This window comes from Elephas maximus, chromosome 12 (genome assembly GCF_024166365.1).
Source record: "Elephas maximus indicus isolate mEleMax1 chromosome 12, mEleMax1 primary haplotype, whole genome shotgun sequence".
Taxonomy (NCBI): domain Eukaryota; kingdom Metazoa; phylum Chordata; class Mammalia; order Proboscidea; family Elephantidae; genus Elephas; species Elephas maximus.
In genome coordinates, this window is record NC_064830.1 from 88,757,897 (window position 1) to 88,776,959 (window position 19,063).

Here is a 19,063-nt window from a genome sequence, read left to right on the forward strand (position 1 = left end):
GCCTCCCCGTATTTGTTCGTTCTCCGTCTCTAAATCTGTGTTTGTTGTTCAGGGTTCGTTGATTGTTATGTATGTGATCGATTCACTTGTTTTTCCGAGTCTTTGTTGCAAGAGGGATCCGCGGTAGCATCCACCTCGTCTGCCATCTTGGCCCCGCCTCTCCAGATAAGAGAATTTTTAAAAAATGAAGAAACCTTAAGAATCATGTGGGACTCTATCAAGAGAAATAACCTATGAGTGATTGGAGTACCAGAACAGAGAGGGATAACAGAAAATACAGAGAGAATTGTTGAAGATTTGTTGGCAGAAAACTTCCCTGATGTTGTCAAAGATGAGAAGATATCTATCCAAGATGCTCATCGAACTCCACATAAGGTAGGTCTTAAAAGAAAGTCACCAAGACATATTATAATCAAACTTGCCAAAACCAAAGACAAAGACAGAATTATAAGAGCAGTGAGAGATAAACAAAAAGTCACCTACAAAGAAGAGCCAATAAGAATAAGCTCAGAACAACAGAGAACCCCTGAGGGAGCACGAGATCAGTGGGATGCAGACCCCAAATTCTCATAAAAAGACCATACTTAATGGTCTGGCTGAGACTAGAGGAATCCCGGTGGTCATGGTCCCCAAACCTTCTGTTGGCACAGGACAGGAACCATTCTCGAAGACAACTCATCAGACATGAAAGGGACTGGACAGTGGGTAGGAGAGAGATGCTGGTGAAGAGTGAGCTAATTATATCAGGTGGACACTTGAGACTGTGTTGGCATCTCCTGTCTGGAGGGGGGATGGGAGGATAGAGAGAGTTGGAAGCTGGCAAAATTGTCACGAAAGGAGAGACTGGAAGGGCTGACTCATTAGGGGGAGAGCAAGTGGGAGTATGGAGTAAGATGTATACAAACTTGTATGTGACAGACCGACTTGATTTGTAAACATTCACTTGAAGCTCAATAAAAGTTAATAATAAAAAAAAAAATTTATAATAGAATGACATAAAAAAAAAAGGAATAAGCTCGGACTGCTCGGCAGAAACCATGCAGGAAAGAAGGCAATGGGATGACATATTTAAAAAACTGAAGGAAAAAATTGCCTGCCAAGAATCATATATCCAGCAAAATTGTCTCTTAAATACAAAGGTGAAATTAAGACATTTCCAGATAAACGTAAGTTTAGGGAATTTGTAAGAACCAAACCAAAACTACAAGAAATACTAAAGGGAGTTCTTTGGTTAGAAAATCTATAATATCAGGTATCAACCCAAGACTAGAACACTGGGCAGAGCAACCAGAAGTCAACCCAGACAGGGAAATCCAAAAAAACAAAGCAAGATTATAAAAAAGAAAAAGGAAAAGAAAAGCTCAAAACAGGGTAACAGCAATGTTATTATATAAAAGAAAACATTAAAATAATAAAGAGGGACTAAGAAATGTTATCATACACCTTCCATATGGAGAGGAAGATACAACAATACAAAGAAATAAAAGCTAGTTTTAAATTTAGAAAAATACGGGTAAATAATAAGGTAACCACAAAGGAGACAAACTATCCTACTCATCAAAATAAAATACAAGGGAAAAATACACACTCAGCAGAAACAAAATCAACAACAAATATGAGGAAAGGGCAATATATATAAAGAAAATCTACTCAGTACATAAAATTAAGTGGGAAAAAGAAACTATCAACACACACAAAAAGACATTAAAATGATAGCACTAAATTCATACCTATCCATAATTACCCTGAATGTAAACGGACTAAATGCACCAATAAAGAGACAGAGAGTGGCAGAATGGATTAAAAAACAAGATCCGTCTATATGCTGCCTACAAGAGACACACCTTAGACTTAGAGACACAAATAAACTAAAACTCAAAGGATGGAGAAAAAAATATATCAAGCAAACAACAATCAAAACAGAGCAGGAGTGGCAATATTAATTTCTGGCAAAATAGACTTTAAAGTTAAATCCATCGGAAAGGATAAGGAAGGACACTATATAATGATTAAAGAGACAATACACCAAGAAGACATAACCATATTACTTTTTTATGCACCCAATGACAGGGCTGCAAGATACATAAAACAAACTCTATCAGCATTGAAAAGTGAGATAGACGGCTCCACAATAATAGTAGGAGACTTCGACACACCGCTTTTGGTGAAGGACAGGACATCCAGAAAGAAGCTCAATAAAGACACGGAAGATCTAAATGCTACAATCCACCAAACTGACCTCGTAGACATATACAGAACACTCCACCCAACAGCAACCAAGTATACTTTCTTTTCTAGTGCACATGAAACATTCTCTAGAATAGACCACATATTAGGTCATAAACCAAGCCTTAGTAGAATCCAAAACACGGAAGTGTTACAAAGCATCTTCTCTGACCATAAGGCCATAAAAGTGGAAATCAATAACAGAAAAATCAGGGAAAAGAAATCAAACACTTGGAAACTGGACAATACCCTGCTCAAAAAAGACTGGATTATAGAAGACATTAAGGATGGAATAAAGAAATTCAGAGAATCCAATGAGAATGAAAACACTTCCTATCAGAACCTTTGGGACACAGCAAAAGCGGTGTTCAGAGGCCAATTTATATCAATAAATGCACACATACAAAAAGAAGAAAGGGCCAAAATCAAAGAACTATCCCTACAGTTTGAACAAATAGAAAGAGAGCAACAAAAGAAACCCACGGGCACCAGAAGAAAACAGATAATAAAAATTAGAGCTGAACTATACAAAATAGAAAACAGTAAAGCAACTGAAAGAATTAACAAGACCAAAAGCTGGTTTTTTGAAAAACTCAACAAAATTGATAAACCACTGGCCACACTGACAAAAGAAAAACAGGAGAGGAGGCAAATAACCTGAATAAGAAATGAGATGGGCGATATTACAACAGACCCAACAGAAATTAAAAGAATCATACCAGATTACTATGAAAAACTGTACTTAAACAAATTTGAAAACCTAGAAGAAATGGATGAATTCCTAGAAACACACTACCTACCTAAAGTAACACAAACAGAGGTAGAACAGCTAAATAGACCCATAACAAAAGAAGAGATTGAAAAGGTAATCAAAAAACTCCCAACAAAAAAAGGCCCTGGTCCGGACAGCTTCACTGTAGGGATCTACCAAACTTTCAGAGAAGAGTTAACACCACTACTACTAAAGGTATTTCAGAGCATAGAAAAGGACGGAATACTACCAAACTCATTCTATGAAGCCACCATATCCCTGATACCAAAACCAGGTAAGGACACCACAAGAAAAGAAAATTATAGACCTATATCCCTCATGAACGTAGATGTAAAAATCCTCAACAAAATTCTAGCTGAGAGAATTCAATAACATATCAAAAAAATAATTCACCATGACCAAGTGGGATTCATACCAGGTATGCAGGGATGGTTCAACATTAGAGAAACAATTAATGTAGTCCACCACATAAATAAAACAAAAGACAAGAATCACATGATTTTATCAATTGCTGCAGAAAAGGCATTTGACATAGTTCAACACTCATTCATGATAAAAACTCTCAGCAAAATAGGAATAGAAGGAAAATTCCTCAACATAATAAAGGGCATTTATACACAGCCAACAGCCAACATCATCCGAAATGGAAAGAACTTGAAACCATTCTCATTGAGATCGGGAACCAGACATTGATGCCCTTTATCACCACTCTTATTCAACGTTGTGTTGGAGGTCCTAGCGAGAGCAATTAGGCTAGATAAAGAAACAAAGGGCATCCACATTGGCAAGGAAGAAGTAAAAGTATCTCTATTTGCAGATGACATGATCTTATACACAGAAAACCCTAAGGAAAACTACTGAAACTAATAGAAGAGTTCAGAAGAGTATCGGGATACAAGATAAACACACAAAAATCAGTTGGATTCCTCTACACCAACAAAAAGAACATCGAAGAGGAAATCACCAAATCAATGCCAGTTACAGTAGCCTCCAAGAAGATAAAATACTTAGGAATAAATCTTACCAGAGACGTAAAAAACTTATACAAAGAAAACTACAGTACACTTCTGCAAGAAACCAAAAGAGACTTACATAAGTGGAAAAACATACCTTGCTCATGAATAGGAAGACTTAACATTATAAAAATGTCTATTCTACCAAAAGCCATCTATACATTTAATGCAATTCCATTCCAAATCCCAACAACATTCTTTAATGAGATGGAGAAGCAAATCACCAATTTCATATGGAAGGGAAAGGGGCCCCGGATAAATAAAGCATTACGAAAAAGAAGAACAAAGTAGGAGCCCTTACTTTACCTGACTTTAGAACCTATTATACCCCCACAGTAGTCAAAACAGCCTGGTACTGGTACCACAACAGATACATGGACCAATGGAACAGATTTGAGAATCCAGACATAAATCCATCCACATATGAGCAGCTGATATTTGACAAAGGCCCCAAAACAGTTAAATGGGGAAAAGACAGTCTTTTTAACAAATGGTGCTGGCATAACTGGATATCCATCTGCAAAAAAATGAAACAAGACCCATACCTCACTCCATGCACAAAAAACTAACTCAAAATGGATCAAAGACCTAAATATAAAATCTAAAACGATAAAGATCATGGAAGAAAAAATAGGGACAACATTAGGAGCCCTAATACATGGCATAAACAGTATAGAAAACATTATAAAGAATGTAGAAGAAAAACTAGATAACTGGGAGCTCCTAAAAATCAAACACTTATGCTCATCCAAAGACTTCACCAAAAGAGTAAAAAGACTACCTACAGACTGGGAAAAAGTTTTTAGCTATGACATTTCTGATCAGCGCCTGATCTCTAAAATCTACACAATACTGCAAAAACTCAACTGCAAAAAGACAAATAACCCAATTAAAAAACGGACAAAAGATATGAATAGACACTTCACTAAAGAAGACATTCAGGTAGCTAACAGATATATGAGGAAATGTTCACGATCATTAGCCATTAGAGAAATGCAGATCAAAACTACAATGAGATTTCATCTCACTCCAACAAGGCTGGCATTAATCCAAAAAACACAAAATAATAAATGTTGGAGAGGCTGTAGAGAGACTGGAATACTTCTACACTGCTGGTGGGAATGTCAAATGGTACAACCACTGTGGAAATCAATTTGGCGCTTCCTTAGAAAGCTAGAAATAGAACTACCATATGATCCAGCAATCCCACTCCTTGGAATATATCCTAGAGAAATAAGAGCCTTCACACGAACAGATACATGCACACCCATGTTTACTGCAGCACTGTTTACAACAGCAAAACATGGAAGCAACCAAGATGCCCATCAACGGATGAATGGATAAATTATGGTATATTCACACACTGGAATACTATGCATCGATAAGGAACAGTGAGGAATCTGTGAAACATTTCATAACATGGAGGAACCTGGAAGGCATTATGCTGAGTGAAATTAGTTGCAAAAGGACAAATATTGTATAAGACCACTATTATAAGAACGTGAGAAATAGTTTAAACTGAGAAGAAAATATTCTTTTGTGGTTATGACAGGCAGAAAAGAGGGAGGGTGGGAGAGGGGTATTCACTAATTAGATAGTAGATAAGAACAACTTTAGGTGAAGGGAAAGACAGCACACAGTACAGGGGAGGTCAGCACAATTGGACTAAACCAAAAGCAAAGAAGTTTCCTGAATAAACTGAATGCTTCGAAGGCCAGTGTAGCAGGGGCAGGGGTCTGGGGACCATGGTTTCAGGGGACATCTAAGTCAATTGGCATAATAAAATCCATTAAGAAAACATTCTGCATCCCACTTTGAAGAGTGGCATCTGGGGTCTTAAGTGCTAGCAAGCAGCCATCTAAGATGCATCAACTGGTCTCAACCCACCTGGATCAAAGGAGAATGAAGAACACCAAGGACACAAGGTGATCACGAGCCCAAGAGACAGAAAGGGCCAAATGAACCAGCGACTACATCATCCTGAGACCAGAAGAACTAGATGGTGCTCGGCCACAACAGTTGACTGCCTGACAGGGAACACAACAGAGAACCCCTGAGGGAGCAGAAGAGCAGTGGGATGTAGACCCCAAATTCTCATAAGACCAGACTTCATGGTCTGACTGAGGCTGGAAGGACCCTAGTGGTCATGGCCCCCAGGCCTTCTGTTGCCCCAGGACAGGAACCATTCCTGAAGCCAACTCTTCAGACATGGATTGGACTGGACAATGGTTTGGAGAGGGATGCTGGTGAGGAGTGAGCTTCTCGAATCAGGTGGACACTTGAGACTATGTTGGCATCTCCTGCCTGGAGGGGAGATGAGAGGGTGGAGGGGGTTAGAAGCTGGTGAAAAGGACATGAAAAGAGAGAGTGGAGAGAGAGAGCAGGCTGTCTCATTAAAAAAAAAAAAAAAAAGTCTCATTAGGGGGAGAGTAATTGGGAGTGTGTAGCAAGGGTGTATATGGGTTTCTGTGTGAGAGACTGACTTGATTTGTAAACTTTCACTTAAAGCACAATAAAAATTATAAAAAAAGAAAAAAAAAAAAAAACGCATTGCATTGTGCAAATCTCCTGCAAAAGGCCTCTTTAAAGTGTTAAAAAGCAAAGATGTCACCTTGAAAACTAAGGTGTGCCTGACCTAAATCATGGTGTTTTCAATAGCTTCATATGCATGCTGGATGATGAATAAGGAAGACCAAAGAAGAACTGTCTCCTTTGAATTGTGGTATCGGCAAAGAATACTGAATATACCATGGACTGCCAAAAGAATGAACAAATCTGTCTTGGAAGAAGTACAACCAGAATGCTTCTTAGAAGCAAGGATGTTGAGACTTCCTCTCATATACTTGATATTTTATCAGAAGAGATCAGTTCCTGGAGAAGGACATCATGCTTGGTAAAGTAGAAGGCCAATGAAAAAGAGGAAGACCCTCAACAAGATGTATTAACACAGTAGGTGCAACAAGGGGCTTAAGCATAACAACAATTGTGAGGATGGCACAGGACCAGGCAGCGTTTCTTTCTGTTGTACACTGGGTGGCTATGAGTTGGAACCAACTCGACAACACCTAACAACAACAACATGTAATGTGTGGCTAATTGCCTCCATGAACAACTACCTTCTTTGTTACAAGACCAGAAGAATTAGATGACGCTCGGCTACTGTTACTGAACATTTCAATCAAAGATTACATAGAAGAATCCTGATCAAAAGGGTGAAAATGCAGAACACAGAATTTCCAACTCTCATACTCTAGACTTTCTGGAGCTACGGAAGGTGGAGGAACCCCTGAAATTATTGCTCTGAGATAATCTTTAAACCTTAAACCAAAAATATCCCCTGAAGGCATCATAAAACAGAATACCTATTGCCATCAAGTCAATTTTGACTCATAGCAAACCTATAAAACAGAGTAGAACTGCCCCATAGGGTCTATAAGGAGCAACTGGTGGATTCAAAGTGTCCATCTTTCGGTTAGGAGCCAAGCTCTTTACCACTGCGCCACCAGGGCTCCAAAACCAAACAGTAGTTTAGGTTAAACAGTGAAAAAAGATCTGCCTTGAGCATTATGCTCTTTTAAGAACTACCTATATGGAATCAAATTGACAACAGCAACTCAAAAGATAGGAACCTTAGTGGGCAGTGAGTTTATGTCAATGAGGAAGGAACAACTCAGAAAAGGAGGGTGAGAATGGTTGCACAACTCAAAGGATGTCATCAATGCCACCAACTTGTACATGTAGAAACTCCTGGTGGATGTTTTACTGTGTATATTCTCAACAACACCAACAAAATAAATAAAATTTAGAGAAAATAAATAAGTACTGCAAACCCAAAACTATGCTAATAAATCCTAGCTCAGTAGTTCGCAACCACAGGCAATGCTGCCCTCCAGGGGACATTTGGAAATGTCTGGAGACATTTTTGATTGTTATGCCTGGGAGATGCTACTATCATCTAGTGGTTAAAGGCCAGGGATGCTGTTAAACATCTGACAATACAGAGAACACCTGCCCCAACAAATAATTATCTGGTGGAAAATATCAGTAGTGATGAGATTGAGAAATACTCTCCTAGCAAGGGTCTAAGGCCAAATTTCTAACAAGCTCCCAGGTGATACCCAAAACAGCTGGGCCCACGGACCCCACACTGAGTAAAAACGACCTTTTACATATAGCCCCTAGCAGTATTCCCTTTAATTAAGTCTCACCAAAATCCTTTGATATAGGTCCACTATTATCCTTGTTTTCCTAATGAGGAAATTGAAGTATTAAGAGATTAGTAACTTGCCAAAGGCCACACAGCTATTACAGGAACCAGGTCAACAGGCTCCTAAATCTGAGCTCTTAATCACTCTACCATGCTCCCTCAAGGTGCAAAGTCCTGGTCCAAGGTCTGCATTCTCCGCCCCATTATGGATTGAATTGTGTCCCCCAAAATTGAGTGTTGTTAATCCCAGCCTTTGTGCCTGTGGTTGCAGCCCTGGTGGTGCAGTGGTTAAGAGCTATAGCTGCTAACCAAAAGTTTGAATCTGCCAGCCGCTCCCTGGAAACCCTATGGGGCAGTTCTACTCTGTCCTATAGGGTCGCTATGAGTTGGAATCTGCTCCATAGCCATGGGTTTGGTTTCTGGTATGCCTGTGTTTATAATCCCATTCGGGAATGAGTTGTCTTTGTTACGTTAATGAACAGGGTTGTTGTTGTTAGGTGCCCTTGAGTCGCTTCCTACTCAAGCGACCCTATGCACAACAGAACGAAACACTGCCCAGTCCTGCACCATCCTTACAATTGTTACGCTTGAGCTCATTGTTGCAGACACTGTGTCAATCTACCTCGTTGAGGGTCTTCCTCTTTCCCACTGACCCTATACTCTGCCAAGCATGATGTCCTTCTCCAGGGACTGATCCCTCCTTACAACATGTCCAAAGTATGTAAGACACAGTCTCGCCATCCTTGCTTCTACGGAGCATTCTGGTTGTACTTCTTCTAAGACAGATTTGTTCGTTCTTTTGGCAGTCCATGGGATATTCAATATTCTTCACAAACACAATTCAAAGGTGTCAATTCTTCTTCAGTCTTCCTTATTCATTGTTCAGCTTTCACATGCAAATGATGCGATTGAAAATGCCGTGGCTTGGGTCAGAAGCATCTTAGTCTTCAAGGTGACACCTTTGCTCTTCAACACTTTAAAGAGGTCCTTTGCAGCACATTTACCCAATGCAATGTGTCTTTTGATTTCTTGACTGCTGCTTCCATGGCTGCTGATTGTGGATCCAAGTAAAATGAAGTCCTTGACAACTTCAATCTTTTTTCCATTTATCATGATGTTGCTCATTAGTCCAGTTGTGAGGATTTTTGTTTTCTTTATGTTGAGGTGCAATCCATACTGAAGGCTGTGGTATTTGATCTTTATCAGTAAGTGCTTCAAGTCCTCTTCACTTTCAGCAAGCAAGGTTGTGTCATCTGCATAACGCAGGTTGTTAATGACTCTTCCTCCAATCCTGATACCCCGTTCTTCTTCATATACTTCAGCTTCTCGTATTATTTGCTCAGTACACAGATTGAATAGGTATAGTGAAAGAATACAACCCTGATGCACAACTTTCCTGACCCTAAACCAATCACTATCCCCTAGTTCTGTCTGAACAGCTGCCTCTTGATCTACATAAAGGTTTCTCATGAGCACAACTAAGTGTTCTGGAATTCCCATTCTTCGCAATGTTATCCATAATTTGTTATGATCCACAGTCGAATGCCTTTGCATAGTTAATAAAACACAGGTAAACATCCTTCTGGTATTCTCTGCTTTCAGCCAGGATCCATCTGACATCAGCAATGATATCCCTGGTTCCACGTCCTCTTCTGAAACCGGCCTGAATTTCTGGCAGTTCTCTGTCGATATACTGCTGAAGCCATTTTTGAATGATCTTCAGCAAAATTTTGCTGCGTGTGATATTAATAATACTGTTCTATAATTTCCACATTCAGTTAGATCACCTTTTTGGGGAATAGGCATAAATATGGATCTCTTCCAGTCAGTTGGCCAGGAAGCTATCTTCCACATTTCTTGGCATAGATGAGTGAGCAACTCCAGCACTGCATCTGCTTGTTGAAACATTTCTATTGATATTCCATCAATTCCTGAAGGCTTGTTTTTCGCCAATGCCTTCAGAACAGCTTGGACTTCTTCCTTCAGTACCACCGGTTCCTGGTCATATGCTACCTCTTAAAATGGCTGAACTTCAACTAATTCTTTTTGGTATAATGATTCTGTGTATTCCTTCCACCTTCTTTTGATGCTTCCTGCGTTGTTTAATATTTTCCCCATAGAATCCTTCACTCTTCCAACTCGAGGCTTGAATTTTTTCTTCAGTTCTTTAAGCTTGAGAAACGCCGAGCATGTTCTTCTCTTTTGGTTTTCCATCTCCAGCTCTTTGCACATGTTATTACAATACTTTGTCTTCTCGAGCTGCCCTTTGAAATCTTCTGTTCAGTTCTTTTACTTCATCAATTTTTCCTTTTGTTTTAGCTGCTAAATGTTCAAGAGCAAGTTTCAGAGTCTCCTCTGACATCCATCTTGGTCTTTTCTCTCTTTCCTGTCTTTTCAATGACCTCTTGCTTTCTTCATGTATGATGTCCTTTCACAACTCGTCTGGTCTTTGGTTACTAGTGTTCACTGCGTCAAATCTATTCCTCAGATGGTCTCTAAATTCAGGTGGGATATACTCGAGGTCATATTTTGGCTTTCGTGGACTTGCTCTGATTTTCTTCAGTTTCAGCTTGAACTTGCAATTGATGGTCTGTTTCACAGTCGGCCCCTGGCCTTGTTCTGACTGATATGAGCTTTTCCATCGTCTCTTTCCACAGATCCAGTCAATTTGATTTCTGTGCATTCCATCTGGTGAGGTCCACGTGTATAGTCACCGTTTAAGTTGGTAAAAGAAGGTATTTGCAATGAAGAAGTCATTGGTCTTGCAAAATTCTATCATTCAATCTCCAGCATTGTTTCTATCACCAAGGCCATATTTTCCAACTACCGATGCTTCTTTGTTTCCAACTTTCACATTCCAATTGCCAGTAATCATCAATGCATCTTGATTGCATGTTTGATCAATTTCAGACTGCAGCAGCTGACAAAAATCTTCTACTTCTTCATTTTTGGCCCTAGTGGTTGGTGCATAAATTTGAATAATAGTCGTATTAACTGGTCTTCCTTGTAGCATATGGATATTATCCTATCACTGACAGCGTTGTACTTCAGGGTAGGTCTTGAAATGTTCTTTTTGATGATGAATGCAACACCATTCTTCTTCAAGGTGTCATTCTCAGCATAGTAGACTATATGATTGTCAAATTCAAAACGGCCAATACCAGTCCATTTCAGCTAATGCCTAGAATATCGATATTTATGCATTCCATCTCATTTCCGACAATTTCCAATTTTCCTAGATTCGTACTTTGTACATTCCAGGTTCCGATTATTAATGGATGTTTGCAGCTGTTTCTTCTCATTTTGAGTCATGCCACATCAGCAAATGAAGGTCCCGAAAGCTTTACTCCACCCATGTCCTTAAGGTCAACTCTACTTTGAGGAGGCAGCTCTTCCCCAGTCATCTTTTGAGTGCCTTCCAACGTGGGGGGCTCATCTTCCAGCACTATATCAGACAATGTTCTGCTGCTATTCCTAAGGTTTTCACTAGCTAATGCCTCTGAGAAGTAGACTGCCAGGTCCCTCTTCCTAGTCTGTCTTAGTCTGGAAGCTCAGCTGAAACCTGTCCTCCATGGGTGACCCTGCTGGTATCTGAATGCCGGTGGCATAGCTTGCAGGATCAGAGCAACAAGCAAGCCCCCAAAGCACGACAAACTGCCAGACACGTGGGGGATGACAGGGTTAGTGTGGGGTATATCTGGAGTCAATCTCTTTTGAGATAAAAAGAGATTAAACAAGCAAGAGAGAAGCAAGCAGAGATGGGGGAAGAGAGATGCCAATCCACATGAAGCTCATTCAGGAGAAGAAGCTCAAAAGAGACAAGGACCCTCCTCCAGAGCCGACGGAGAGAGAGAAAGTCTTCCACTAGAGCCGGCACCCTAAATTCAGACTTCTAGCCTCCTAAACTGTGAGAAAATAAATTTCCGTTAAAGCTACCCACTTGTGGTATTTCTGTTATAGCAGCACTAGATAACTAAGACATCCTTCCATCCCTGCCTCCTACCCCCCATAAATCATTTCCTCATTAGAATGAATTCCCATCCACTGCCTTTGAGTGATTTGCAAAAACCACACTCCCAGAAAGAGGACAGAGGCCAGGATAAAATTCAAAGAACACCCTGCTTGCTCCAGATTGTTCCCAGGGCACCCGTCCCAGATGTAACAAGATGTTACAGATAACCACACTTCCCCATCCACAGCACCTCCACCTGCTGGCTCCAGAGTGTTCCCCAGGAACTTGGTGCAGATATAACAAGATGTTACAGACTCCCCACTTCCCCTCCACACCAGGATTACAGAATTGGAGTTTCTGGAGGTGAGGCCTGTAAATCTGTATATTAACACACTCTCATGCTTGTTAGAGTTGGGAGGAGGGTGGTTTGACACAATTTCCTAAGTTGACTCCTATGCCTTCTGGTTAATAACCCAGCCTTTCTGGAGCTTTCTGAAGCCTTTCTCTACCTGGGATGCAGGAGTCACCTCTCCCACCTCCTTTTCCTAAGCCTCAGGAGAAAAATGACTACAGGGATGTGGACGCCGGGAAGTGTCCCTAGAGGGCCCAGCACTGGCTCCTCTCCCTGAAGCCCTCCCTTACCTTCCTCAGCCCCTGCAGGGCAGAGTTCCAGGAGGGGCAGGTGATCTGGGATGAGGTGGAGGCTGCTTTTCACCTGCAAAGACCAAGAAGAGCAGAAGGGTCAGCCCCAAGTCATCCCTCCAGTGAAAACGGAAGAGGAGGGCTGATTCCTCCCCACACACAGGCCTCCTCTAGCTCCCTGATCCTCCCTAAGGATGCAGACACCACAGCCCTCTCCCAGGGACCTGTCAGGCTTCCCCAGATTCCAGAATCATAGTACTCTCATAGAATCATAGTACTCTCATGCTGCACTTCCTCTTTCCCTAACGCACTGTTAACATGCAGGTTTGGTACTTTTTGTACCAGGTTGCTAGCCACCCTTCCTACCTTAGACTCCTAGGGAAGCCCACCCCCCATCTCACCCTCCTAAGTGGGGACTCCAGCCTCCTCCCGGAACACCCATGGACCCCTGCCCTCAAGTCTCCAGTACCTCAAGTCTCGTCCCCAATACCCCAGGCCCCTGGCTCAAACTCCAGCATATGACAAATCCCTGTCTCAAATCCTCCCGGCCCCTCCCTGAACCCCCAGGGATCCGAGGACGTTAGCTTTTCTGTGCCCTCAAGACTCCAGCTTCCGGGAATCCCAAACTGTCAGCACGCCCCAAACCCCTTCACCTTCCCAGGATTCCTGCACCTCTCTGCCCAAGAGCCCAGGCCCTGGCTTCCGTTTGCTCCCCCAAGACCATGGCCAGAGCCCCAACCTCAGCACTCCCTAAAACCAGCCCCTCGCCGAACCCCGGCCCGTCTTAGTTGCCCAGCCTCCTGGCCCTTCCACGCTAGCCCCCCACCCTCCGCCCCCGGGGACTTGGCTGCACCTTCTCGGAGTACACCGGAACCACCGGTGCCTCCCCCGGATCCAGCAACAGCCGCCGCCGCCGCCTGACCGCGGTTCGCGGTGCTCCTTCGGGTCGCGCGTCCGCCCCTTCGCTGTCACTGTCGCTATCGTCCCGGGACGCGACAGGAGCGGGGGGCTCCGGTAGCGGGGCTTCAGCCGGGTCCGTAGCGCCGAGCGCCGTTGCGACCTCCAGAATATCTTCATCACTATCGCTGATCAAATCCACAAACACGGAGTCCAGGGTGCGCCGGGCTGGAGACCGCTGTGCGTGAGGACGCCGGCCTCGGCCACCCCGGGCCCCACGAGCCCCCCGAGCCCCCCGAGCCCCTCGGCCAACACCGCCGCCTCGGGTCGTCCGACCCCGTCTCCTCACTGGTTCCGCCATCGCACAAACCGCACCCACGGACGCCCGCCTCTACTTGTCTTGCCCGGCCTCCTCCAGCAACTTCCGCTCTTCATTGGACAAACGGCCTGCTGGTCAGCACCCTACCCCGCCCACATCCTCTGGACCCGCCTCTCGCCTTCTCACTGATCACTACACCTGCCCATCACGCACCCACCACTGAAACTAAGGCGCCAAAGAATCCAATCACCCTCCGTGCAATCAGCATAGGTTTCGATTCGACTCTACTCACCCATTGGCCGCACTTCTCTTCCAGACAAGCCTTCTCGCAGACCCGCCCCCTAAAGGTATCCGTTTTTCCAGTTGGTGGAGGAGCGGGGCATTCTGGGAATTGTAGTCCCCAAGCCCTAAAACTACAGCGCGGAGGAAGGCACGTTAGGATTTTCTTTTAGGAACCGCGGAAGAGGCCTGAAATCTCTGATAGCCATTTTACGGTTCCCCCCCGCCAACCCAACCGCGTTGTGGGCATGAGTTATTTCACTCAGCGTCACACACCGTCCCACACTCCCCACCTCATTTGCAGAGCTCACACAACACACCCCAGGCCTACACTTAAACACCATTCAAAGCTTCGAATTACCTCCACCAGCACAGAGCCCCCCCGCCTCACACCAGACATTCCTCACACATTACTTGCACAACGTCAACAGAACATATACAGTTGAACACAAATAGCATCAGAGACTCTACACATCCTCCACATATGTACCTTATTCGCAACTCCTGCACAACATATAAAGCCAACATAACACAAACACACCCCTTCAACACTTCACACTCCCGTATTACCTCCAGGAGCCACGGTGGTGAAGTGGTTAAGAGCTCAAGCTGCTACCCAAAAGATAGGCAGTTCGAGTCCACCAGCCGCTCCTTGGAAACCCTATGGGGGAGTTCCACTCTGTCCTATAGGGTCACTATGAGTCAGAATCAACTCGATGGCGCAGAACAGAACATGACCTCTAACAGCATAACCCTGTGTACACATCTTACACCATACCTACACAGCAATACCACGTGCCTCTCACATACACAATGTTCACATACCTCATACAGCCATCCAGAACAGTATCTCCAGCACCACCCACTTCTCATTCCATACAACGCAACTCAGTCAACCTACACCTCGAATAATTCATGCAGACTCAGTCAACCTACACCTCGAATAATTCATGCAGACTCAGCCCAGGTCAAGAATGAGGCACAAACTCCCAGCAGGTGGGGCTATTTCCCACGAAACAGAGGCTCCTGAGCTGACGGGAACCCCAAGGACTTCCCAGCCCCAGGGAATATTCAGCCACTTTTCGTTACTAGGCTGGGGGCATTGAGACAGCACTGAAAGCCCTTCTGTGAGCTTTGGACCCACCGGGGCAGCCCCTGCGGGCTAGGAAAACAGGAGGTGTTCCCGAGGATCTAAAACTTCCCTCATGCTTGTTTTCTTTCTAAGCCTTGTTCTGGTCCAGCCCCCTGCCAAAAAAAAAAAAAATAAGTCATGGGACAGGAAGTTGAGAAGCTTTGGATACTGGCTTCCTCCAGAATGGAGGAAGCCCCAATCCAAATGGCCTTGGTGCCCTTTGACTCTTGGTACACAAAAACCAAACCCATTGCTGTGGAGTCGATTCCAACTCATAGGGACCCTATAGGACAGAGTAGAACTGCCCCATAGGGTTTCCAAGGAGCCACTGGTGGATTCAAACTAACCAACCTTGTGGTTAGCAGCCAAGGTCTGGACCACTGTGCCACCAGGGCTCCTAGCACACAAGAGACCCTTAGTAAATACCAAATAATGATAATAGCTAATGTTTATTGAGTGCTTACAGTGTGTGCTTTGTTGTTAGGTGCTATAAAACAAAATTACAAGTTTTATGTTATGAAAACAAAAAATTCTGTTAACCCACGACACTAAAAGTCATCTTGCTAAATGTTGCTAGAAATCTATGGACTGTAATGAAACAATAATCTCTTAGCTAAGCTTTAAACTATAACTAACCTTTAGAGTCGCTTGTTTTGTTTCACGTAATTGTTTCTAGGTGACCAAGCTCACTGAAACTAAAGAGGCTGGTTTCATTATTCATTGACTTTCACTTGAAACTTATTCTTTCAGAAAACAATCAAGATTAATGAACAAACATATCCTGTTTTCAAAACTTCAGGGGTCTTGTAACCATGACTCACTAATTTTGTGATTGTCTTGTGATTGTTTAGCAAAGTTTGTATTTAAACTTTAATAATATGTGAACACACACTGTTTTTTTAATGTAAATGTCAAATTTTGTTCAAGGTTCCTGAGAAAATTGTATGTAAGCACTTTAAAAATCCTAGTTAATCAGGCGTAGTAATTCATTCGGTAATGATGTACTGCCCAATTTGCAAATTGTCTACTAAACCGGCATAGCAATCTATTAATGGTATTCTGAGTTATTTATTTTTGATTGTGCCGTTGAGTTGATTTCGACTCATAGTGACCCCATGTGACAGAGTAGAGCTACCCCATATGGTTTTCTAGGCTATAATTTTTAAGATTGCCAGATCTTTCTCCCGCGGAGCTGCTGAAAAAGGCGTGAAGCTGGGTTTCGAACCCAGATAGTCTGATTCCAGAGCACTGGGCTGGAGTTAGCCCACTTCTGTTCCAGCGTCACCTTCTGAGACTTCCCTGGATGTCAGAGCCCACAACAGTGTCTCCATCCACGTGAATGCCTGAAGCACCCATCTCGGTACTTTCAGCAATTCTTCATTTGCTCCTCCCATATTTCCTGAGCTCCTTATCTTTGCCATCCCCTGGCTGGGCACCAGAGGCAAAGAGAAGTCCCAGACATGGATTCATCCTCAAGAAGGTAAGATGTTCAATGCTTCAGCCCCAGGCAGGAAGCCTAAATGAATGTAGCAAGCCAGGTAAAAAGTAATAGGCAATAGTGAGAATTATGGCAAAGCAGAGAGCTTATTTTGTCTGAAAGGTAAGGTGACGTAGGACAGCAGAGGGTCTGGAATGCTGAGCCAGACCTGGACTTTTTATTAATTTATTTATTTATGCTCAGGGATGTGTGTTCAAAATGGAAGACCAAGGAAATGCTAGAGGTTCATATCCCGCCTCTCATACTCCAAACAACGCATAGATACATTAAGCAAAATATAAGGAAGGTTGCTTTTTTTGGGGGGGGGGGCGGGTAGGGTGTTTTGTTTTTGTTTTTAATAGAGATAGCAGAGCTAAAAAGCAAGATGGACTCTTCCTGGTGCCAGAAATAAAGAAGGAAATCAAAGCCATGCAATGAGAGGGGGCTGAAGTCAAGCAGCCCTCAGGGATGCCGGGATTAGATATACCCTAAGGTTGGAGTTTTAACACCTCTCTGGGGACAGAGGTCATGACTAAGGCCCCAGGAACAGCAGGAGGCTGAAACTGAGCTCCCTGCACAAACTAACAAAGAGCTGTCTTATCTTGGCACAAAAGAAACAAGGACAAAAGTCCCTCCACAGGCCCTGGGATGTGGTATGGAAGCAGGCCACCCAACAGGCGGTGGGATTCTGCTCTGAGAAATCAGAATCCCGAGACTCACCAAAGGGCCTGGATTTAGATCAAACCTCTGGTGTAAAAACTTACTCTGAGAAACTCATGAATAAATTGGTCAGAAACCTGTGTAGCCTTTAAGGCTGTGATAGAAGCCAAAGCAAACTGGCCACAAGAGGTGTCAGTAGGGCCCAGGGAACTCACAAAACTCCTGCAGGCTGACTCACTCACAGAAGAGAAACACAAATAAGTCAAAGAAACCTTCCACGGTGCCACTGCCATGGGAGAATTCACTTAGAACCGTAATTACACAGACAATAGTAATCACAACATACCTTCTCCCTAATGCTCTTTGGAGAGGAAAAATTGAGGGTCAGAGAAGTTAAATAACTTGCTTAAGGTCACACAGCGATTGAAGTACAGTATTTAACTTCTCTTTATGCCTCAGTCTTCTCATCTGTGAGATGATAATAATTCTAGTGTACCTACCTCACAGGATTTTTGTAAAGATAAAGCGAGGCGATGCCTGCAAAGCACTTGAAACAATGCCCGGCACATAATAACCATAGTTCATACAGATAGAATAAATTTTAAAAGTTCAGAGATAAAGGGATAGAATCTCTAAAACAAAAATAGGACATTATGAAGAACTGGTGCCTCAAGAAAAGGAAATTCTAGAAATAAAAACACAGACATGGAAAAAATGTCAGTCAGTCTTACAACAGTATCGAAATTTATCGGGCAGGAGGGAGACATATCAGTCCTGGGTTTCAGAGAACCATTGTTGCTGGGGAGAGTGGTAACAGGGAGATCAGGCGGAAGACATCAGGAATACCAGGAATGGATTTGATTCCACCTTCACCTGAGACAAGAATTGGCCTGTGGTGGAGCTTGCCACACAGCAGCTCAGGGAGTGAAGACTTTATCTCTGAAAACCATTGTGTTCATGGTTTACATCAGGAGTAAGCACAGTTTATATCAGGTAGTGTCATGGATTGAATTATGTCCCCCCCAAAATGTGTTTATCAACTTGGTTATACCATGATTCCCAGTATTGTGTGGTTGTCCTCCCTTTTGTGATTGTAATTTTATGTTGAGAGGATTAGGGTGGGATTGTAACACGACCCTCACTCAGGTCACCTCCCTTATCCAAGGTAAAGGGAGTTTCCTGGGGTGTGGCCTGCACCACCTTTTATCTCTCAAAAGATAAAAGGAAAGGGAAGCAAGCAGAGAGTTGGGGACCTCATATCACCAAGAAAGCAGCACCTGGAGCAGAGCCCGTCCTTTGGGCCCAGGGTCCCTGCACCAGAGAAGCTCGACCACGGGAAGATTGAGGACAAGGACCTTCCTCCAGAGCCAACAGTGAGAGAAAGCCTTCCCCCGGAGCCGACACCCTGAGTTTGGACTTGTAACCTATTAGACTGTGAGAAAATAAATTTCCCTTTGTTAAAGTCATCCACTTCTGGTATTTCTGTT

The 19,063-nt window shown here is 43.2% G+C and overlaps 1 protein-coding gene across 3 annotated transcripts in view; it reads right to left on the bottom strand.

The window, feature by feature from the left end:
• The window catches only part of NFATC2IP (nuclear factor of activated T cells 2 interacting protein), a 39,588-nt gene extending 24,082 nt beyond the window's left edge, over window positions 1-15,506 (bottom strand). The window contains exons 1-4 of one of the 3 annotated variants that reach the window (XM_049903970.1): window positions 15,452-15,506; window positions 14,321-14,441; window positions 13,666-13,937; window positions 12,813-12,885 (exon numbers count right to left, since the gene is read on the bottom strand). In XM_049903970.1, the coding sequence (XP_049759927.1) occupies window positions 12,813-12,885; window positions 13,666-13,937; window positions 14,321-14,324 (349 nt within the window). In that variant the 5' untranslated portion in view covers window positions 14,325-14,441; window positions 15,452-15,506. Of the gene's footprint in view, window positions 1-12,812; window positions 12,886-13,665; window positions 14,110-14,320; window positions 14,442-14,877; window positions 15,003-15,451 lie in introns of those variants that run through there. The other 2 variants (XM_049903969.1, XM_049903968.1) reach the window with 2 other exon arrangements.
• Window positions 15,507-19,063: the final 3,557 nt, after the last annotated feature.